At 38.6% G+C, this 25,036-nt stretch overlaps 1 protein-coding gene across 1 annotated transcript in view; it reads right to left on the reverse strand.

The window, feature by feature from the left end:
* The window catches only part of LOC118389959 (opioid-binding protein/cell adhesion molecule-like), a 351,866-nt gene extending 329,384 nt beyond the window's left edge, over positions 1-22,482 (reverse strand). The window contains exon 1 of the mRNA XM_035780004.2: positions 22,167-22,482. Coding sequence (XP_035635897.1) covers positions 22,167-22,227 — 61 coding nt within the window. The 5' untranslated portion in view covers positions 22,228-22,482. The remainder of the gene's footprint in view (positions 1-22,166) is intronic.
* Positions 22,483-25,036: the final 2,554 nt, after the last annotated feature.

Raw genomic sequence — 25,036 nt, forward strand, 5'->3', positions numbered from 1 at the left:
ATTCCATACATCTATTGTTTGTCATGAACATTCAGAAGGATGTACTTTGCTAAAAAATACTGTGGCTCAATTCCGCTCGTTGGAGTCTCAACGAATTATCTAGGGGTGGTTTGTCGACAAGCTTTATTACTGAAATAATTAATCAATATTATTAATACGTTTTGAATAAAGTAATATCCTGATTGTCTCTCCTCATTATTGATTAGTATTTCCATGACAAGATCTGGGTAATTGGGATCTCAGGAAAAACCCCACTCATTATTGAGCAGCTGGACCCACCTATGAACTGAGAGGTAGCTGGCATGGGTGGATACCAGATCTCAGACATAGCATTGAGAGAGGTGAGCTTGGACAATCTATCAACAACTAATGAAAAGATAAGAAAACATTTAAATAATAAAAACATAAAAGCCGCTGTTGAGGGTACACTCAGAGTGAGGTCTTCCTTAAGAGGGCCAGAGCTGGGATGACTAGCAGGACTGCATTGAGTTGATAAGTGTTCTTAAGTGAGGTATCCTTGGATGAAATTGTTAATTGGCCAGTTGCGGGCCACCAAATGTCCAGATCTGTAGTACTGGGTTGATCACAGTAGGACTGGTGAGGTTAATGTATTGAACGAGGAACTAGAGTGCAGGTGACACCTTGCGAGGGCATCTGGCTTGGCGAAGTTCAAATTATCGTGCGTAATGTGTTGATGAAGTGTTTTGATAAATGAGGTAAACAGGTAAGCCCTGCGTTACTATTGTTAGAGGTTGTTGTGAGTGTTTTGTTTTGGGACCATCATAATGGCATGGGTTTCCCTGTTCATTTAGACAGGGTTTAAATCTAAAAACAGCGCTAAACGGAGGTCCTCGTCTGTCTCATTCCCCACTGTGTCATTTATTTGTGTTTTCTGTGAATGTGATATGAGAGTATGTGAGGATAGAAATAAGTGTTCATCTTAAATTTGGATAATCAGATATAGAAATGTACTAAATAAGATGATTGAACGTTAGATAATACATTTTGATATAACGTTATCTTGGGGATCCGTACATCACTGCCCATCATAGAATATCACGGGGTGGTACTGAGAACAGGATGTTATTTTAGATAGTAGCAGCAAGTCTATAGTTTCTGGGAGGCTAGACTTTGCCGTGGTTTTTGGCCAGGATAGAGAACCATCTAGGATACCATGATAGGGCGGGGCAGTGTCCCGGAAACATAACATTTTTTCCACTGGGAGAATGTTTGCTGAGCCAATGGATTGGTTGATGTGAGTTCCTAAGAATTTCTAATGTTCTATATGGATTCTGTGAAGATAAGAAAATATGTTGAATTTGATGTGTGTGTAATCGATTACTAGAGATTTTATGAAATAATACATTGACTAATATTCATATACTAACTTGTGCACCCAGAAGTTTTCTGAGTTGGTCCCTTTTATGGATCACTTGATAAAGACAAGGTTTAAACATTATTAAAACTGTTTACAAAGTCTGGGCAATAGTCTCAGAAACTGATTGGAGTGTGTCCCCTTTTGGTTAATTTAGCCTAAGGATGTAACTATAAAATGCTTTTGGGATTTTTTTCAGTCCAGGTACTATATTTAACATGAAACTGCCCATAAGAGAAGTTGCTATATTTATTGAATAAACCTTTTTTCCATACAGTAAAGATGGCATCTCTACGTAACATACAGTGGGGCAAAAAGTATTTAGTCAGCCACAAATTGTGCAAGTTCTCCCACAGAAAAAAAAGATGAGAGAGGCCTGTAATTTTCATCATAGGTACACTTCAACTATGACAGACAAAATGAAAAAAAAAATCCAGAAGATCAGATTCTAGGATTTTTAATGAATTTATTTGCAAATTATGGTGGAAAATAAGTATTTGGTCAATAACAAAAGTTTATTTCAATACTTAGTTATATACACTTTTTTGGCAATGACAGAGGTCAAACGTTTTCTGTAAGTCTTCACAAGGTTTTCACACACTGTTGCTGGTATTTTGGCCCATTCCTCCATGCAGATCTCCTCTAGAGCAGTGATGTTTTGGGGCTGTTGCTGGGCAACACGGACTTTCAACTCCCTCCAAAGATTTTCTTTGGGATTGAGATCTGGAGACTGGCTAGGCCACTCCAGGACCTTGAAATGCTTCTTACGAAGCCAATCCTTCGTTGCCCGGGCGGTGTGTTTGGGAACATTGTCATGCTGAAAGACCCCAGCCACGTTTAATCTTCAATGCCCTTGCTGATGGTAGGCTTTGTTACTTTGTTCCCAGCTCTCTGCAGGTCATTCACTAGATCCTCCCGTGTGGTTCTGGGATTTTTGCTCACCGTTCTTGTGATCATTTTGACCCCACGGGGTGAGATCTTGCGTGGAGCCCCAGATCGAGGGAGATTATCAGTGGTCTTGTATGTCTTCCATTTCCTAATAATTGCTCCCACAGTTGATTTCTTCAAACCAAGCTGCTTACCTATTGCAGATTAAGTCTTTCCAGCCTGGTGCAGGTCTACAATTTTGTTTCTGTTGTCCTTTGACAGCTCTTTGGTCTTGGCCATAGTGGAGTTTGGAGTGTGACTGTTTGAGGTTGTGGACAGGTGTCTTTCATACTGATAACAAGTTCAAACAGGTGCCATTAATACAGGTAACTAGTGGAGGACAGAGGAGCCTCTTAAAGAAGACGTTACAGGTCTGTGAGAGCCAGAAATCTTGCTTGTTTGTAGGTGACCAAATATTATTTTCCACCATAATTTGCAAATCAATTAATAAAAAATCCTACAATGTGATTTTCGGGATTTTTTTCTTCTCATTTTGTCTGTCATAGTTGAAGTGTACCTATGATGAAAATTACAGGCCTCTCTCATCTTTTTAAGTGGGAGAACATGCACAATTGGTGGCTGACTAAATACTTTTTTTGCCCCACTGTATAACGTCGTACAAAGCTTAACTTAGGGTTTTTCATCAAACTCATTTTGATTATGGAGCGAATGTGATGTAATAAAGTAATTTAAATATGTCGCATGAGAAAAGAAAATATGTTATTATTAAAAGGCGCAAGACGTGGTTTTACATCAATGGACTGCTATGATTGCGAATAAATCCCCTTTTGCGCATGTGAAAATCTCTGTGGAGAAACACTTGGAGGAACTTTAAGGCAATTGTCTGTGAATTGTGTCGTTACTGTGTGCCAGATGTTAAGATTACTGACCATTGTAATTGGGTTATTTGTGGAATTTCTTTGTCAATTCAACTGCATTTGGTCTATGGTTTTGACTAAAATCTGGGTTTCTAATTGTAATTCAACTGTGGATATGAATTGTATATATGCTTGTCAACAACAGCAAATGTTTGTCTTATTACCTGTAGCCTAATCAGAAGGGATAGTTACCTAAATCTAATGCATTTTAATAATAGAGGATAGGCAATTACGATATGGCTGTGACCATGATCATCATTGATAACTAAACATGGGTATCATTTTTTGCATGATAATGTTGTAGTCAACAGAGATTGACTACAACAGTGGTCTGAGGTTATGGGCTGGGAAGAGGCTCTTGTATTGTGAATTATTTTCGCTCCCTGTGAAATGTGTCTTTTCTTTGAGAATTGGCTGATTTATTTTATACATTTGGCGCATTACAGGTTAATCTTAAAATAATAGACGTTTGGTGAAGTGTGATGCAGAGGTTGGTATTAAACATATAGAGTAATATTGTTAGGGTAGACTACAATGTAAATGTTGCCTTCTAGTAAGAAGAGAATAATCATGTTTGGTTTCTTTTATTTTTTTAAGCTTACGATGGGTGACAGTGGGGAAGACATTAATGGGGAGGATTGATGTAAACTTAATGAGTGTTGATAGTATTTGAATGGTAATATGTTATTAGTGTTTTTTGGATAGCACTCTAATGATGCAATATTTTAGAAATGTGTTCATTTTTTATTTGTTTTTTTTTACCCCCTTTTTCTCCCCAATTTCATGGTATCCAATTACAGTCTTGTCCCATCGCTCCAACTCCCGTACAGACTCGGGAGAGGCGAAGGTCGAGAGTCCTCCGAAACGCAACCCAGCTTCTTGACACACTGCCCTGTTAAAGCCAGCCGCACCAATGTGTTGGAGGAAACAACGTACACCTGGCAACCGTGTCAGCGTGCTTTGCACCTGGCCCGCCACAGGAGTCGCTAGTACGCAATGTGACAAGAACATCCCTGCCGGCCAAACCCTCCCCTAACCCGGATGACGATGGACCAATTGTGCGCCGCCGCATGGGTCTCCCGGTTGCGGCCCACTGTGACAGAGCCTAGACTCAAACCAGAATCTCTAGTGACACAGCTAGCACTGCAATGCAGTGCCTTAGACCAATACGCCACTCAGGATGACCTTATTTTAGTAATTTGAAGAAGCTGAGGTTTCAATACAAGGTTTAATGATTGAGCCTTGAGGTTGTAAAATAGATTAGCTGCGGTTGACCTCTAGCAGGCTGTAAGGGACACAGTGAGACATATGCAGCATAGGTCTGAATAGTTGAATTGGAAACGTACTTTGACAGTTTCTGATTACTGTTGCTGGGTTTTATAGTTTAGGTAAAACCAGTGAATTTGAGCAGGAAGTTGATGTATTCTAAAATTATAATCGGTTTCCATTACGTGGAAAGTTGTCAAGCAATTAAAGTACATTGAAAGAAGTATTGAATATTAAGCTGATAAGACAGCACCAACTTTTTGAAGGTCTTAGATTTGTTAAACAACAGCAACAAACAACTAAATTAATGCAACAGGTTGTAATGACTAGATTACCGGAAAGGGGTTACGGGTTTGTTTATTTTAGAAGGGCTCGATTCCACTTAATGAAACACTATTATCTGATGTGTTTAATAAGTAGGATCCTTTCTTCAAGGACTGAATAAGGTCCACAACAGTATCTATGTAGAGGGAGACATAGGAGACCACATCTCAAACAACCTTTTAAGAGATGCCTGGGATCAAATATAACTGATTCCTTATGCTAAAGAAATGTACACTTTCTCTTCCAGAAGAATGGGGTTAGCCATTTTCTCTCTCTTTTAAATGTTTCCTCATGCTATGGTCTTGGGAGAGCGGTTTGTGAAATTTTAGTGAGGTATAAAATTAACAAATTAAATAAGGCCCATTTTACCAAATGATTTACCACACACACACACCAGCACGCACACACAACTTACTGGTTATGAAGATGGGTTAGTGCCGAGGTATCTTAAAGGGGTACACACATGGAATTTTCTGAAGATTTTATTTTCTGAGTTTAATTACACCCATGAATTATTTTGATAGGAAATATACTGGAGACTTACTATAAACCTGGGATACAAAATGTATGAAATGTTTTACATTAATTAGTCTAATATAGTAAGAATCACTTCTTTTAACTTGTTGAGGATAGGGGGCAGTATTTTCACTTTGGATGAATTGCGTGCCCATAGTGAACTACATCCTACTCTGTCCTAGATTGCTAATATATGCATATTATTATTACTACTATTGGATAGAAAACACTGAAGTTTCTAAAACTGTTTGAATTATGTCTGTGAGTATAACATAACTCATAGGGCAGGCAATCTTCCAAAGAAAAAGTGAAATTCTGAATGTGGGACAACTTTGACGTCATCGCCGCTTCCTTTCCCAACAAGATATGGATCTGGTAGCACTTCCTACGCCTTCCACTAGATGTCCTCATTCAGTAGAACGTGGAATGGAGCTTTTGCTGTGAACTTTGACCGAATGGGTAGGAGGGGAAATAGTTACGGTCTTAGCAGAATGCAAATTCCCTGTGGCGCATTTCTCTGTGGGTGCCACCGTCGTTCCATTTGGCTGCAGCTGAAAACGTATGAATCCGGTTGGAACATTATTGGATATATATGAAAATAACATCCTGAAGATTGATTCTCTACTTAGTTTGACCAGTTTATTCGACCTGGAATATATCTTTTTGAAGTTTTCGTGCGAGTTGTCCTGGACCAGCGTCAGCATTTGGGCACGTGAGCTGAAAGTGGTAGCAAATGCAGCTAATTGGACACTAGTATTGGACATTATGGAACAAAAAAATGATTTATTGTGGAACTAGGACTCCTTGCACTGCATTCTGATGAAAGATCATCAAAGGTAAGGGAATATTTATGATGTAATTTCGTATTTCTGTTGACTCCAACATGGCGGAGAAATACTTTTACGTCTGAGCGCAGTCTCAGATTATTGCATGGTAGGCTTTTTCCGTAACGTTTAAAAAAAATCTGACACAGCGGTTGCATTAAAAACCAGTGTATCTTTAATTATATGTAGAACATGTATCTTTAGTCAAAGTTTATGATGAGTATTTCTGTTATCTGGTCTAGGTTTCTAAAATTCCTCCGGATATTTTGGAGGCGTTTCTGAACATGGCGTCAATGTAAACCGAGATTTCTGGATATAAATATGCATATTATCGAACAAAACATAAATGTATTGTGTAATATGTCATATGAGTGTCATCTGATGAAGATTTTCAAAAGGTTAGTGATTCATTTTATCTCTAATCCTTCTTTTGTGACTCTATCTTTGGCGGTGATAACATAAATACATAAATATATGTTGTGTTTTCGATGTAAAACATTTAAAAAATCAGACATGAAGGGTAGATGAACAATATATTTATCTTTCATTTGAGGTATTGGACTTGTTAATGTGTGAAAGTTAAATATTTCTAAAGAATACTTTTGAATTCCCTGCGCCACCTTTTCAGCTGAATGGGGGGGGTGGAGTTCCCCTCGGGGATCACCTTGCCATAACAGGTTTTAAGGGTTTGAATGACTTCTGACCTCTGTCCTGACTTTCCAGTGTGGTTTGATCGCCCTCAATGGAAAGCCATTTGGATGATGAATTTAATTAAGGTAATGTGTAATACTGATTAGAAGGTAATTTGTAATACTGATACTTATGATAAAGTTTATAGTTCATAGACATATGTGTGATTTGGACCAACAGGAAGAAGGAGAGGGCGTTGCCTTTGACTATATGTAGGCTGTCTTAAGTCTATTTCCATACGACTGTATAGGTACAATTATTTCTTTATGGAGTTATTAAGGGTAGTGTTTCTATTGTTCATTTTTTTTATTTTGACAACCAGTGTTGTTTTTTAAAAAGGGGGAATTGCCAGTCTACTGATGTTTTGGGATTGAAGTTTACACACCTTGTTTGATATGTAGGAGTGTTTTGAGTGATATGTAGAAGTGTCTTCAGTGATATGTAGAAGTGTTTTGAGTGATATATGAAGGAGTGTGCTGTTGTTTTATATGTTCTGTTTTGTTTGCAATACAAATCTCAATAGATTGGGTCTGCTGGATTTGTGGGATTCTCCCGAATGGGTTAGAGGTCTAACTTTCTGATCCTGTGGTGCTGTGATGAAGTTGACAGTGTGATGGGGAGTATAAACCATTTTTGAAGAAGAAAAAGTCAACAGAATGTGTTGTTATTCTCTTTTTCTCTTTTTTTGTATTACGAGTAATTGGTAAAAGTTATAATTCGTCATATAGTAAATGCTTGTCTGGATTACCTTAATCAGAAATTAACTGAACTAAACTGTTGGTCTTATCATGAAAGGTGACGTCAGATGGTGTCTTGATGCATGGCCGGGAAAATTTGGGCGAGAACGGTGTGAACCTCAAAACCCTCTCTAACCGGCTGAAGAAGAGTGACAAAGGCATTCAATACAGTCTTGTCTGCCCCACTTCTTCAGAGAGACCTGAGTCCGAGCCATCAACCAGTGTGCAGCATGCAATCAAAGCTGTCAACTGTTTTTTTGACAGGAGTCCACGTGTTGTGAGCATGGAGAGCGATCTGTTCCAAACTTCTCTCATGTTGCTGCTATGCTGGTCGGCAAATGGCCAAGATATAATGTGTGGTAAAGGTGGTGGCAACCCAGGTGAGAAACTGAAATAGGGACATTATCATGGGCACTGTGAACTATGAAGCTATCCGAAGAAGAACCAATGAAGAGACGCCAGAAGATTGAGTGCCTGAAGGGGGGGGTTGGTCAACTGTGCCCAAAATTGATTTTGACTTGTCTAAAATTGTTTATATTATCAGGTTGATTGAGGAGGTCTAAACACTGCTAAATGTATAGTAATTCAGATTAAGAATGCATTGAGATACCGATCTGTAATTATATTCGTGATTGAAAAGTTGATTATAGAATTATCGACAATTATACTGTATGCCTCTTAGAGCTACCCCCCTATTTTTTTCAATTTCCGCCTGAAGACATACCCAAATCTAACTGCCTGTAGCTCTGGCCCAGAAGCAAGGATATGCATATTCTTGGTACCATTTGAAAGAAAACACTCTGAAATTTGTGTAAATGTGAATTGAATGTAGGAGAATATAACACAATAGATCTGGTTTAGATAATACAATGAAAAAAAACATACGTTTTTTCGTTTTATTGTTGTATAATCATCTTTAAAATGAACAAGATAAAACAAACATTCAGATAGGATGATGGGGACAATTTCAGTGAAACATATAAGAGGGCAACAGTACTTGTGCAAAGTTTCAGAATGATAACTTCCAAAATGAGTGCGCTGCTACATGACAAGTAGCCCAAATGTACCCAAGTGACCAAATTGGTGAAGGTATAGATTTTGAAACACATAACTGTATACAAAATGCCAAAATGGTATTCTAACACACACACCCCAAAAATTGGGGAAAAAAATATGAAGAAAAAAACATGTACATTTACAAAATAACATGGGTAACTATTTAGACACTTTCAATATTTGGAAGACCCTCAGTCCTCTATCAAATCAAATTTATTTATATAGCACTTCGTACATCAGCTAATATCTCAAAGTGCTGTACAGAAACCCAGCCTAAAACCCCAAACAGCAAGCAATGCAGGTGTAGAAGCACGGTGGCTAGGAAAAACTCTCTAGAAAGGCCAAAACCTAGGAAGAAATCTAGAGAGGAACCAGGCTATGAGGGGTGGCCAGTCCTCTTCTGGCTGTGCCGGGTGGAGATTATTACAGAACATGGCCGAGATTTTCAAACGTTCATAGATGACCAGCAGGGTCAAATAATAATAATCACAGTAGTTGAAGAGGATGCAACAGGACAGCACCTCTAGAGTAAATATGAACAGTTTAGGGTTCCATTGCCACAGGCAGAACAGTTGAAACTGGAACAGCAGCAAGGCCAGGTGGACTGGGGACAACAAAGAGTCATCATGCCAGGTCGTCCTGACGCATGTTCCTAGGGCTCAGGTCCTCCTCCGAGAGAGAAAGAGAGATTAGAGAGAGCATACTTAAATTCACACAGGACACGGGATAAGACAGAAGAAGTAGTCCAGATATAACAAACTGACCCTAGCCCCCCGACACATAAACTACTGCAGCATAAATACTGGAGGCTGAGACAGGAGGGGTCAGGAGACACTGTGGCCCCATCCAATGAGACCCCCGGACAGGGCCAAACAGGAAGGATATAACCCCACCCACTTTGCCAAAGCTCTACACAATATTGTGCTGCTGATGCCAAGTGCCATAGCAGTCTCTTTCTGCTGTAAAGTGAGTATCAACAGGTATAATAAACATATATATATATAGAGTACAGGGAACATAAGGTTGAATATATTATTAGACCTGCTAGATCTACTGTCTCTTCTATATTATGACATTTCAGCTAGATCTACTGTCTCTATTATATTACAACAGACCAGCTGTATCTACTGTCTCCATTTCACGTTGGCCAATGTTGCGGGCCTGCTCTCCCCTCAACAGCCTCAAATAGGCTATTTCATGTGGGTTGGGGTGGGGCGGCAGACACACGCATCTCACATTTCATTTACATGACATTTTTATATATTGCTTCTAAAATTTAAATAAATCACAAATAATAGTTTAGATTATTAATTTCAAACAAGGGCATTAGCATGAGAAGAACTTACCAGTCCAAAACATGTCCTCTCCGTTCAAAAAATTACTCCATTTGGGAATCACTAAATGAATCATCCTACAACAATCTCTGTCTCACTTTTCAGATAAGTTTCTTCTAAAATTGTGGGTACACCTGTATATCTAGACTTCGATTCAGCTTTCCCTGACTTAGTCGCCATAATGATTGATATATAAACAGCTGAATCGGCGCATTTACCAAACAATGCAGTGCATAATATGCATAGCTCCTTCCGGTATGAAACTTCAATAGCGAATGACTCTCTTTACGCCAGAGTTTACTACATGGGTTGGTCTTCCAACACATAACCATTGCATATTGATGTTTATCTCAGCTCATTGGCTATCTACCCAGCTAGATTTCAAGATGATCAGTGGTCATTGGGTTAAAATACAGTCAATCAACGAAACAGTGGTCATATCATTGGTGCACAGCGATGTCATTACTTGTTGTCTTCAAATCGATTTCTTTCAGTCAATACATCCCACGAAATGGCCCATCACGTTTGGTTGTGTTACAAACAAACCAGTTGATTGCAATGAAACCAAACATGACTGGAAAAGTCACGTTTTGTGTGGGTATTTACCCTCGAAGGTGTCGTCGAAAATGGAATGAGACGGAATTCACGACACAAGCGGTTCACAAAATGTTTTGTGTTAGGCTATAAAAACGGATTTTATCAAACAAAAGATCATTCATTGTGTAACAATGAGCATTGGGATTGCAAACAGATGAAGATCGTCAAAGGTAAATTATTTATTTTAATGCAGTTTGTGATTTAGTTAGCCTGTGCTGGTTGAAATAGTTTTTTTTATGGGGCTCTATCCTCAGATAATCGCAACGTATTCTTTCACAGTAAATCATTTATTACATCTGACAACGCAGTTGGATTAGCAAGATTCTAGGCTTTCGATACATGTGAGACAGTCCTATTTTCATTCATGTTTCATTCATGTTTAATATGACTATTTATGTAGCGATCACCATATGTTGTGTAATTTCAGCCCGCTACCGGGATCCGTGTGTTGATGTGTGTTAAGTTGAGGGTTTTAGCTTTGAGTCATAGCACCAATGTGAATCACTGAAGAATGTCATTCCATATTTTTAATTGGGTTTTGACTATGATTTGGAAACCGAATGATTTTTAAAAAACTGACTAATTGATTTGAGTAAGTTTTTAGTATGTTAATAACTATATGAGTGAAGCAATTCATGTTTTAGGTATTGATTGTTTTGATTGTTGTTGTACTAATTGTGACATGGGTAAAGAAGTTGTGTGAACTAAAGATTTGGACACTATTCTCAGCATGCCCTGGTGAATGGAGAGGGGCACTTTGATCCCGAGAATGAAACTGATCCGAATCTATTTGACATATATCCATTACCAAAGTACATTTTTGATGATAGTGATAACACTCAGGAACTATAGCAGGTATGGTGCTAATGGCAGAAAGAGACTATAGGAGTTGCCTTATAAAAAGTGGAATCATGACGCTTGTCCTGGGTCATGTTGATTAGGCACCAACACAATATATTTGACTTAAACCGGGATTCTTTACCTGGATTTGTCCAACAAGATATTCTAATTTTAGTTTCTGGGATGGAAACAGTTATTTCCACTATGCTGACCAAGGGGAGTATGCTCAGTATCAACATTATGTTTTGTTTCATACTGATGAAAAAACTCTGATTTAAATTGCTGATAATTTCTTAATGATATTTGAATGTTTATATTCCCAATGAAGGTTAATTTTACATTAAGGTTAAAGGCTCAATGAACCAACAGATGGTAATTTACAATAGTAGTATACTTGTGCAAGGAAGTCATTTTTTTCCTATATCTTTGAGTTAACCTCTTTGTGCTAGGAGGCAGTATTTTGACGTCTGGATGAAAAGCGTGCCCAAGGTAAACTGCCTGTTACTCAGGCCCAGAAGCTAGGATTTGCATATAGTGGTAGATTTGGATAGAACACACTCTAAAGATTCTAAAACTGGTAACCTCACTAGGGTAGGGGGCACTATTTTCACCTCTGGATTAAAACGTGCCCAAATTAAACTGCCTGCTACTCAGGCCCAGAAGATAGGATATGCATAAAATTAGTGGATTTTGATAGGAAACACTCCAAAGTTTCGGAAACTGTTAAAATAATGTCTGTGGGTATAACAGAACTGAAATGGCAGGCAAAAATCTGAGAAGAATCCATCCAGGAAGTGGGATTTTTAAAATGTTTGTAGCATTCCATTGACTGCCTATACAGATTCCACTGATTTAGTATTCAAATTGCACTTCCTATGGCTTCCACTGGATGTCAACAGTCGTTAGAAATTGTTTCAGGCTTGTATTCTGAAAAATGAGGCAGTAAGACCACTCTGGATGAGTGGACACTGCACTGTTCCAGAGGTTTTTCATGCGCACGACCGAGAGTGCGCCTTTCTTGTTTTCCTTTTATATTGACAAAGCTTTTGTCCGGTTGAAATATTATTGATTATTATGACTAAAAACAACCTGAGGATTGATTATAAACATCGTTTGACATGTTTCTACAAACTTTACTGATACTTTTTAGATTTCTCATCTGCCTGTTGTGACTGCCTTTGAGCCTGTGGATTACCGAACAAAACTGAGGTTTTTGGATATAAAGAGGGACTTTATCAAACAAAACAAACATTTATTGAGTAAATGGGAGTCTTGTGAGTGCAACCATATGAAGATCAAAGGTAAGTGATTAATTTTATCGCTATTTCTGACTTCTGTACCTCCTCTACTTGGCTGGTAACTGTTTGTAATTATTTGTCTGCTGGGCGCTGTTCTCAGATAATTGCATGGTATGCTTTCACTGTAAAGCCTTTTTGAAATCTGACACCGTGGTTGGATTAACAAGAAGTCCATCTTTAAACCTATGTATAACACTTGTGTGTTCTATGCATTTTTTTATGAGCATCTCTGTTTTTTAATTTGGTGCTCTGCAATTTCACTGGGTGTTGGCCAGGTGGGACGCTACCATCCCATACCCCCTAGAGAGGTTAAATAATGTCTGAGTATAATAGAACTGATATGGCAGGCGAAAACCCGAGAACAAATCATAAAAAATATAACCTCCCAGATTGCAGTTCCTAGGGCTTCCACTAGATGTCAACAGTCTTTAGAACGAGTTTTAGGCTTGTTTTTGGAAAAATGAGATAGAATGTAATGGCTCCCATTTTGGCTGTAGTGTTTTCATGCGTGTGGATGAGAGCGCGTTCTTTGTAGTTTTTCTCCGGGAAAGACAATAACGATTCTCCGTCTTAAATTTCAGCGTTTATTCACATATTAGGGTACCTGAGGTTTGATTATAAACCTTGTTTGACTTGTTTTGAGAAGTTTATTGGTAACGTTTGGGATTCATTTTGTATGCATTTTAAAGGAAGGAACCCTAGTGGATTATTGAATTTATCGAACAAAAGGACCAAAAGGACCATTTGTGATGTAGCTGGGACCTTTTGGAGTGCCAACAGAAGAAGATCTTCAAAGGTAAGGCATTTATTTTATCGCTATTTCTGACTTTCTTGGTGCACCTGTCTGGTTGAAATGTCTTTTTAATGCTTTTGTGTCCGGGGCGCTGTCCTCAGATTATCGCATGGTGTGCTTTCGCCGTAAAGCCTTTTTGAAATCTGACACAGTAACTGGATTAACAAGGAGTTTTATTTTGATTTATGACACTTGTATTTTCATGAATGTTAAATATTACTATTTCTGTCATTTGAATTTTGCACTCACCGGATGTTGTCGAGGTCGGTCGCTAGCGGAGCACCTGCGCCAGAAAGGTTCAAAGTTGTTTGATGCCTTATATGTTTTCTGCGTGTGAATTCATGTTTTCAAATCTTGTAATTTTCTTTTAAGTTGAGAGAATTCTCAAAATGGGGGAATGTGAGTGCGAAATTACAAGATTATGTTAACATACTGTTATTGCATCAAATGGTTGTTTAATGGATTAGAATATGGTTTTTAGAACACTCATATGTGTGTGGTCTTCTGAGTTGAGCCACTGGGGGCTTAATGCTGACAGTGGATTTACGATGCCTTCGGTGATAAAAACCTAAAGACCGCATTCCATAGCATGAGTTGGTGTTTGTGTGCTGGAAGGTACCAGGGAGAGATGGCTTGGGTATGTGTTTCTACACAATGAGAACAGTCTTTACAGCAGATACTGTCTGCTGTGAATTATTAGTATCTTTCATATGAATCCTAACCTTGTGATCTATTCCATACATCTATTGTTTGTCATGAACATTCAGGAGGATATACTTTGTCATAAAATGCTGTGGCTCAAAACCGCTCATTGGGCTCTCAACAAATCATCTAGGGGTGGTTCATCGACCAGCTTCATTATTGCAATAATTAATCAATATTATGAATACGTTTTGAATAAGGTAATATTCTGATTGGTGATATTGGTGATATTCTGACCTTGTCTCTCCTCATAATTGATTAGTATTTCCACGACAAAATGCAAAGTGTTTAATGTGAATGATTACAGATCATTTTTTTCATAGTCTATTTTTTGATGTTTTCTATTCTGTTTTCTAAAAATACATTTGAAGTATATTTCTTTTTTAAATGGTCTAAGGGGAGTGTAAGAATATTTGATGATAATTACGCAATGCAGAGGACTAAAGTCCAGTTCTCATTGGTCTGAATTGTCTATACATTAAGCCTAAAACGGGATACTTGTTATTTGGCCATGTTCCCAATTTTACTGTAAGGAATTCTATTTGGTCAATCACAGGCTAGGGTTGGGGTATAAACTACATTCTGTCTCTTTGTTCAGGGGATAAACCATTTAGGACAGGGAAGAATGAACATCTGCCATCTACTTTCCAGCATAACAACTATGATTTGTTCTCTTTGAATAAATATATTTTCTCCTGATTTGCTTTGGGGTCTGTGTTATTGAAGAATAACATCAACTGCTAACAGTAGCCTACTTCAAGTACTACTTGACTTGTAGCTACCCTAGATAGCTGTATTATTTTGGTTTGGCTTTTTTATATGTTTCAGATATGGACTGATTAGCATCCTCTTGAACGAACACCTTGCTTACTTTACTGCGGGAAGACATTGATCTGTTTGTTGCTACCCTCTGGACAGTAGACCATTCGAATAGCTAGTAGGCAAGGTTTTGTAACCTTATTAAGTCCTACCTGCTATGGTTGGTTTTAGATGAATTGGTATGCACACATTTTGAGGTAGAATTACTGTGTTCAGGGAAAGGGGCGATACCTAGTGTTGTGTCTTTACTATCATTAAACTGAAGATTAATCTTTATCAAATAACTCTCTGTAATTATTATTACGCGATTAAACTGATTAATCATGTAACTGTAATTAACTTGGAAGTCGAGGCACCAAGGAAAATATTCAGATTACAAAATTATAATTTTCCTAATACATCTTTTCAGATATTTTCATATCTGATCAATAGTCTTCTGAATTAATGAATTATTTATTTTACCTCACGTTAGTCTCATTCCAATTGCCGTAGATTGTTGGTTATCTGCATGAACCCAGTCTTCACTATGAGTCATCCATACATCAATTGTCTTAAATCATTTATTTACTAACTAAGTAATTCACAGAAATGCTTAAACAAACAGTAGATAGTTACAAGGAAATGATAACGGAGTTTCCCTAGTGGGATAAACTGACATCGCGGCTTGGTGTAAAAAAGGAAAGTGGGGGTCGACTGAGATAAGACAACACACAGTTGATAATTATTACAATTGAAATGCTAATGTTTTGCACATGAACGCTCACTCATTCGGGAACAATTGCAATCAATATTAATATTTACGCTCAGTGTGTCGTCGGGATCTCTGTTTAAAAGTTTGTTTCTGTTTGTCACGCCCTGACCTTAGTTTTCTTGATTATTTTGGTTAGGTCAGGGTGTGACATGGGTGATATGTGTGTTTTTGTCTCATATAGGGCGTTTGTATTGCCTAGGGTTTTTTGTAGATTTATGGGGTTGTTTCCATCTAGGTGTTTATGTAGGTATATGGTTGCCTAGATTGGTTCTAAATTAGAGGCAGGTGTTTACCGTTGTCTCTGATTGGGAACCATATTTAGGCAGCCATATTCTTTGGGTATTTTGTGGGTGATTGTTTCCTGTGTCAGTGTTTGTGCCACACGGGACTGGTTCAGTTCCATTTCACTTTGTATTTGTGGCATGTTCAGTATTTTCTATTAAAAAATGGACACTTACCACGCTGCGTATCGGTCCGATCCTTGCTACACCTCTTCAGACGAAGAGGAGGAAATCCGTTACACTGTTGGAGAGTTTGTCTGCCCTCTCTGTCGTGGTTAAGAAGGGATAGTTCAGAGTGACATTCATTCATGTCGTTATGGATAGATGTTTCAGCGGTTGTCGGTCTTTGTGTTCAATGATACCGAATTCCTAGCTGCAGACTTGCAATTAATATGAAAGACTTGTTCTTATTCTGTCGGTATCAATACTCTAAGAGTTTAACCATGTGGTATGGTCAAAAGATTCAGCCATCTACTCAAACCTTGCCCCTCAGGTTATCGAGGTAAGCTGGTCTGCAACCAAAATCACATTACACAATTTTACAAACAGTATCATCCTCATTCATCTAATACAACAATTAATGTAAACCTAATATCTGAGGCTATTATATAAACAGTGTTATGGTAATGTCGTCGTATTGCTTCCCCTGAGTTTCACCAAATTGTGCCAAACGGACCAGTTTGTAGATTCTTCACCGATCTTTTATACCTTCTCCAGAACATAAATGTTGTTTGGAAGAAATTCCTTTGTTCTCTATGAAAATTCACTCTGTCTCTATACTGTGGCCATGAGGAGATAATCTCCTCCAGGAATTTACGACCTCTCTCTGACCACAGCAGCATGTGTGTAGGAGAGGGGTGGGGCTTTCTGTACCCAAAGAGGGCAACGTCATGACACTAGTCTGTCCAAATGAATGTATTCAACTGAAATGTGTCTTCTGCATTTAACCCAGCCCCTCCAAATCAGAGAGGTGCGGGGGCTGCCTTAGTCGACATCCACATCTTCGGTGAACAGTGAGTTAACTGCCTTGCTCAGGGGCAAAACAAACATTTTTACCTTGTCAGCTCGGGATTCAATCCAGCAACCTTCCGGTTACTGGCCCAACGCTCTAACCACTAGGCTACTGGCTACCTAATAATATATAACGCACGCTCCACTCTTAAGTTCAAGTTGATCTTCTTGACTGATGCCTTGGCGGTGGCTGCTATTGGAGCAGCTACTGACCAGAAGACTGCAGCCAAGGCAGCACTGGTCCACACCTGTCTTTCGAGTGAGTACTATTGGTTGGTACTGTATGCTCCTTTAGGTTCCGCTTGCTGTGTAGGGTATTGTACTGGCCTGCAGTAGTGTTTTGCATTGTATTGCTTAATTTATCATTTGTGTCAACTTTGAATTCAATCTAAGCCACAGATTGTTAACTTCCTCCATTTTCTACTTGACCTTTATAGACGCAGACCCCAAGACGTTCAAAGGAGCAGTTTGAGAGCAAAACATCCCAAATCTCCAATGATCCCAGTACTGGTTGATGTTCATCCTTAGGTGACCACACACTCTCTATTGGACCTACTGTATAGCTGGGGTAAGATTCGTTCATCATTCACACACGGTAGACTTTGCGTAAACCACCATGTTGTCAACAAAATGCTGTCCTCAATGCTAAAGTTGTATTGTTTATGGCTCAATTTTGGTTAATTCTTTGATCACTCATCGTTTTAATTGTTGTGATTCACAGATACACGATGACCACGATTTCAATGCTTGCAACTGAGATGGAATGTGACCCCACTGTGACCCCGAATATGACTTGACATGAAATATGTGACAGACTGACCTTAAAAGGGGTGCAGAAGCACTCCAACACCCCATTTTATGTTTATCCATCATCTCTATAAACCCACCCTACCTTCTTTATTTTCCCTATTCTGCTTTTTCACTTGTTCTTCTCCTGATTTGATAACATCTAGACTCAGTAACACATTTAAAAGTGTTATGGTGTAGTTTTGTTACCTATTCCCCCCATTGTATCTCTGTCATCCTCCTGCTTTTTCTGAGGTTCAGACAATGTATAGTAAATATGCTGCTCACAATTGACAGCATAAACATAGATCTGATTAATAGACAAGAAGGATGTTGATATAGCTGCGTTTAGGCATGGCTTCCTTGTTTAGAGTCTGGTAAGTGTGTTTCTCATTCTGCTGGAGTTGACCTAGTATTTTATATTAAACCTACCTAAAACATCCAGTTGTTTCTCCATTTGTAATTCACCCACCGAAAATGCTGTTTTATATTTTGTGTTATTTGAGCTGTTCTGATTCCTAAAATGGAAAAGCCAAATAATCTGTGCGCTCTTGGATTGTAATAATAGTTCATTTGGTGTTCTTCGATGTCGCAGGTTTGTGGCATGAATAAATTAATAAATAATTTAATCTTTACTTCAAGTGAGATGTTTATGTTATTTATAAAAGGCTGAAGGAGAAATAGATCTGGTAAAATAAGGGTATATTGCTAATATCATCTAGTTAGCTAATTAGCTATTTTCTTGGCAAAGATTTAGGATAGTATTCTATACAAGACAAGACCAAATGCATAATATAATCCAACAATTATTATTTAAATAAAATATGAAACAGTAAATGAAAATGTTCAATATAAATGTTATTTTGGATCGAGGTAGCTAGAAATGACGTGCAGGAGCTTTCAGGGATTTGTAGCCTTGCATGATGTCAACTTTCCTGCTAATTTGCATGTTCAAATCTAAAGGTAAATATAGATTAATATATAGATAAAAAGTCACCTTGTCCAAGAGAGATTTGCATGGTTATCAAAACGTTACACCAGGGAAAGCCTACATGAAACACAGACCTTATATGTGTTGAAAAAACGATTGGAACCAATTCCGTATTTGCCTGCTAGGTTTTATGGGTATTATGACGTGTCCACTGTTGGGCTCTATACATCACCCTGTAATTGAGACAAGGATGAATACGATAAACATATCTCTTAGTGTGTTCAAAATAATCAGCCAGACACAAAACATTGTGCTCCAGTCGCACAGAGCTGTCGAAGATAATGAATTGCATCGAGTGTGCACAATTGCTAAGAATGCTTTGTGAATCAGCCGGCAAGTCTATAGCATTACTGTATGAAAATTAACAAGAGAACCCCAAACTTTAATGGGATCATATTCATCTTCCCACTCATACATATTATGAAAGCTTCCTGCAAGGACCATATAGACAGGTGGTTTGCGAAACACTTACGAATGCACTGCGTGGCACCTTATAGTCAGGCTGTAGTCATTTACTCAGGGCTGGGCGGTATAATGTATTTTACTATATACACCGGTATTGATCTACACACCGGTGTGTATTTTATCAACAGTACCTTCTATAAAGTTATTATAATGTTTGAATTGTTATATGCAACAATTGTGTAATGAATAAAAAAAAACGTTTTTCCAGTGGTAAAAGACTGCTAACAGCTGAGCACTGCTAGATTATGGAGGATTCTCTACCTTCTCTGTCGCTAGCACAACAAGTAAAAAAACAGAAGGCCAAAAAATTGTGACACCGTATGTAAATTAGAACAAATGAGTGCAGGAAATTAAGGAATTACAAGTGAATTCTGGAATTGAACCAATAACTATGCAAATGTCAACCATTGGGAAGCACCAGAGTTTGAGGCTGCAAAATATACTTTAATTCCTACGAAATGCTAAACAAATAGGACTGAATACTTAATTGACAGGTTTGTACTCCTATTATTTTTGGTTAAAGTTTGGATGACCACTATAAAACAAATCAGAATTGAAAAAGCCCATTAAAACCACTTACAATCCATTTGTTGCCATCCTAGAGTAATGCACTACCCATAATGTATATTTACAACTTTTTCTATTCAGAAACACAAAATACCATCTAATACCGTTATACCGTCAGAAATTTGAAAAATACTGTAATATGATATTTTGGTCAGATTGTCCAGTCCTAATTTAAGTAATGTGGTCTCTCGTGTCTAATCACAGTTACTCGATATGACAGGTCCTGGATTCTACAGGAAATCACATCCATTTCCTTCAATCATTCTCATCTTGAGGGAAGTGACCAGTGTTTCCCACTAAGGTCTTCCAGGTAATATCCAATGCAACCAACAGGGTCAGTTTCATACACTGAGGGAGTATAGACTACATTTCAGTGTATTTCGGCTGAGATGTAGTATAAAACAAGTAGACACAGAGAAGCAAAATAAATCTATGCCAAATGATATATAGTATACAATACTATTGATTGAGTGCAAAAAGACAAAATGGATGCCACATTGACCTTAGCAGACAGAGTCCTTCATACATCTGTGAATGGCCCAGTGCGCTTGTACTGTTTATGAAGCTGGTTGATTTGATGAACTTTGACAAGGATGTAACCTGCTCTGGGCTGTGACGGAGAGAGTACAATAGTAATGGTACTGTAGGGACAGAGCACACAGATTTAGCTTATTCAGTGTCTCTACCAAAGTATGACCATACACATTTTTGACTACATCTCATTCAAAGAAAGGGTCCTAGTTGAGTAGTTGAATTCATGTTAATCACGGTGTATTGACATTTAAATCTTTAATTTCTATAATACATGGGAGGCTATGGGTAGGTGTGCCGGCATTTGAAAGACCAGGACACTGTAGATTTTCCATAAGATTATGTCAGTAGCTTGTTGTTGGCCAGGAGTATAAAATATCCTGCTCCTGGAGTCTTAGGAGGAGATGGAGGAGTCATAGGGTCCATGGAGAAGTCTTATAGTCCATGGAGTAGTCTTAAGGGTCTATGGAGGAGTCTTAAGGTCCATGCCTTAGCGTATCATTCAACATCCAAAAGTCAATACCCATAGTTGCAGTGGGATATGAATAATCCACCCATTTGGCTAGAAGAGTATCAAAAAGGACCCTTCAATATTGTACAACACCATACCCACATTGAGTCTCCATTTGAGTGACTGCACTGCCTAGACAGCAGTGTTCTCCTGATGTCATTGTCCCAGTGGCGGGCGGTGCCCCAACTATAGGCCCTATGATGTCACCGTGGAACAGATGGAGTCTGTTAGTCATGCCGGATTGCTATTGACCCCAAAGCTCTTGGTGAGTAGGGCCACCACATGACATCTGCATTGCTAACTGTCCTGACTTTGCTGCGTCTTCATCCAGTGCAAGCTCGGACACACCCCTGCAATATAACTGTTTCAGCTTGTGCATGACTTTTAGAAGTGTGTGTGTGCGTGTGTGCGTGTGTGCGTGCGTGCGCGCGTGCGTGTGTGCTTGCATGAGGAAGTAGGTACAATGTGGTATATGAGGATTGTTTGGATAATGTACTACATTGGGCTAATCCTGAAAAATATGACCTACACAATTTTCAGAAATGTAGAATTTTGCTCCAGTAATATATCCAATAACAGTAAGTAAATCAATTCAAATAGAAATGTGCCTCAAGCCCTTTCAAATTGTAATCATAGACTCTCTTTCCCTGAACATCAATTATGAAACACACACTCTCCTCTCTGTTGATTAACATGTCAAAGTCACTCACAAACGCTGCACGTCTAGCTGCGACCGACACGACTTATCCAGACCTTGAAGTCATGGTGTGAAAAAAGCGGTTCCGTTACCCTGGAGAATATAGGCTTCTCCTTAGACATGGCCCCAGAATGATCAATATTAATTTCCTTGGCTAGACTCAAAATGGGACAAAACAGGTTTTCTGCACTGTATGCTGTTGCCAATGCAAGCGTTTCTTTACGTTAGTTTCTGTCTACATCAAAACCCAATGGAAGCAAGTTTTGGCAATGCTGCGGGAGCTTGTGAGGACACAAAATTAAGCAAGTATCTCCTTGAGCTAAGACCAAAGCTTTTTAGTAGAATCAACAATGCCTGGACCACTTTCCTCCACTGTATTTCATCTGAATATTTTACAACAGCATATATGGACAGTAACAGACCAATTCTTGGGAGAGAAAGAGGGAGAGGGGAGAGTGAGGCAGAGTGTGTGATTGTCAAATGTAGCTCCCCCGTAGAACTCTGTTGCTACGGTTTATCACTTTGCAACATTAGTACCAACACACAAGCAAGAGAGCTGTAGATGGTGAGAAAGAAAAAGAGAGGGAGAGTAGTCTTACCTGGGAACACGAGCAGAGCGAACACCCATGACAGGATGAGGAAACACATAGAATTATACATTCTTCCAATTTAATCTGTTGACACCGTTGAACACTTGTGCTTCTTCTTTGCCGTCTTCTTGTATTATAGTAGTGTTTTTTCTAACAGGAACACAGACAACAAGACAGTGATGTTTTGCTCTCTTTTGTAAATCTACAATTTTGGAGTTTTTCCTTCGACTCTGGTGTTCTCTGTGCTGAAGGTTATTTAAATCCACTGCAAATTGTGGCAGCATGCAGCGAGCGAGTCCTCATTCAGTATTCCCACTCACACATACACAGGGACCAAGCCAAGGGAGAGGGGTGGTCTGTCTCTGCTCTCCCTCTATTGGTCGAGGCTTTTGACTGTCAGTGCCATCTGGCTTGCTTAATCTAAGGAATGTGAAAAGATTTATACTTTCGATACTTAAGTATATTTTAGCAATTACATTTACTTTTGATACTTAAGTATATTTAAAACCAAATACTTTCAGACTTTTACTGAAGTGGTATTTTACTGGGTGAGTAATTTTCTATTAAAGTATCTTTAATTTTACTAGACGACATGTGTACATCTTGTTGTTATGAATTGATGCTGTAAAACAACGTTACATTGTTAAAACTGGGTCAGCATTCCTTGCCCAGACTGACCAGTTTGTGTAACCAATTACATTGTGTTGTAACGAATCTCTTTGTTGTCTGAGGAGGAGTAGGAAGGATCGGACCAATAAAGCAGCGTGATAAGTGTCCATGTTAATTTATTAGACTGAACACACGAAACAAAATGACAAAGTGAATGGAAGAAATGAAACAGTTCTGTCAGGTGAATACACAAAACAGAAAACAACTACCCCCAAATCATAGTGGGAACACAGGCTACCTAAGTATGGTTCTAAATCAGAGACAACGATTGACAGCTGCCTCTGATTGGGAACCATACCAGGCCAAAAGCAGAAATACAAAACATAGAACAAAAACATTGAATGCCCATCCCAACTCACGCCCTGACCAAACTAAAACAGAGACATAAAAAAGGAACTAAGTTCAGGACGTGACATGTGTAACCTATTAATACATTTACAGGTCTCATCTGCCTTTAATTTAATTGGGTATTTGAAATTAGCCATTCAATGTTGTGTGAGTGAAAGTCCCTGTTAGACCCCAAATTGATAATTCTATCCCTTTTCATTATATTCTGAGAATCTCTATTTATTGCAATTGAAGAACATAGTCATAAGCATACACTAGAGAAAATGTATTTGCTTTTGATCATATTTCATTTCAAGCTATCCAATTACAGTGTAGTATGGACAGGGATTGAACCTGAGGATTTTACGCACTGGCAAGCTGCAATTTGTACTAGCCGAGGTCAAAAATCTGTGCCATCCAAAATCTGTGCCATGCAATATTTGAAAAGACCAAATTTCTCTAGCTGGTGGGCTGCTGAGGCACTTTCTAGTCCGGTCTGAAAAGTACTAGCAACGGGCTAGCTCACTTTAATTTCCATCCCTGAGTATGGAGCCTTCGCCCATCACCATCTCATGTCCCCTCAAGTTTAGAATAACAGTACACCTTCACCCACATATAATTTCCTCCTGTGTGTTAATATCCAGGTCGTTTGTTCTCTCTGTTTTTCCAAGAACAAATCCCTGAGCACTTTGTAGTGTGCCTTCAAAAAGAGCTTCCACAGATAGTCTGTCCTCGCTAACAACACAGACCTGATTCCCCAGACATCCATACATTCTTAGAGCAGTACTTGAACAAGCAGGGACTTCCTTGTGAGTTTCACAGTACAGTACATAATGCCCCTTGGATGACTGCATTTGGGCCTTGTATAAATGATTCCTTTATGAGGGCTCTCCCATGTTGACACAGGGCGAGACTCAGGCCAGGCTTTGGGATGAAAATACAGAGTGGCAGGTTACCGTGGGGAGCGTCATCTGTAACATTTCAGAATCCAGTCCCTCAAGATTACTCTTCTGTCGATTTTCTGATGTGTGCAGTACAAGATGCAAGTCAAGGAGAGGGTTTCTTAAAAACCTACACAAACTCATTGGTCGTGCTCCGTGCTTCCTAGGTGTCTTTGCAGTAACGAAACTAGGTCACGGTTGGTTATTCAACAAAGTTTGAGAGGATCTTATTATAGCGGATACAACTACAAAGCTTGTTTTCTTTTTTTCTTTTTTTCTTTTCAGTAAAAACAGGCACAAAGGCCTATGAGAATATAGACCTTTTTTAAACAACCTTATGAAAGCCAATCGGTTATGTAAGGGTTTCTGGTAGACTGATATTTTCCAATTAATGGGCATCAATTGTTCATGAGTCCTCTCTGACAGGAGGATTCTTTCCTGGTCAGAATTTAAAGCAAGACATATTTAACTCCTGAAATGTAGTACTTTCATGGCAGCAGATATGTTATCAGATGTTTTTAGAACCCCTAACAATGGTCCTCAGTGTATTATTTCGCTACTATATATCCTGAAAAAGCTATTGTTACAATAAATGGGAAACTATTTCCTTGGGGGTGGAAAAATAGTAAGGCACACAGTTGCTAGTAAGGCCTAAAGTTGGAGAATAGTTTTAAGTTCCCAAACCAAACTGTAATTACTGACCTGTTCTTGGTAGCAGCAGATAAGATAAAAAAAAGATGAATTGCGTTATAATGAAAGAAAACTTCCCTTAGAAAATGCAGATTAAGCAACTCAAAGAGTACCAATTGATCACCATAAGAACAATGTAATAAAACATGTTTATGTTTAAGCTATTTGCTCTTAAATTCCAAAAAGAAGATGGTACTGAAATAAATTATATTATTATTACACATTAGTGAACAGAGGTTGAATGAGGACATG

Source organism: Oncorhynchus keta, chromosome 11 (assembly GCF_023373465.1).
Source record: "Oncorhynchus keta strain PuntledgeMale-10-30-2019 chromosome 11, Oket_V2, whole genome shotgun sequence".
Classification (NCBI taxonomy): domain Eukaryota; kingdom Metazoa; phylum Chordata; class Actinopteri; order Salmoniformes; family Salmonidae; genus Oncorhynchus; species Oncorhynchus keta.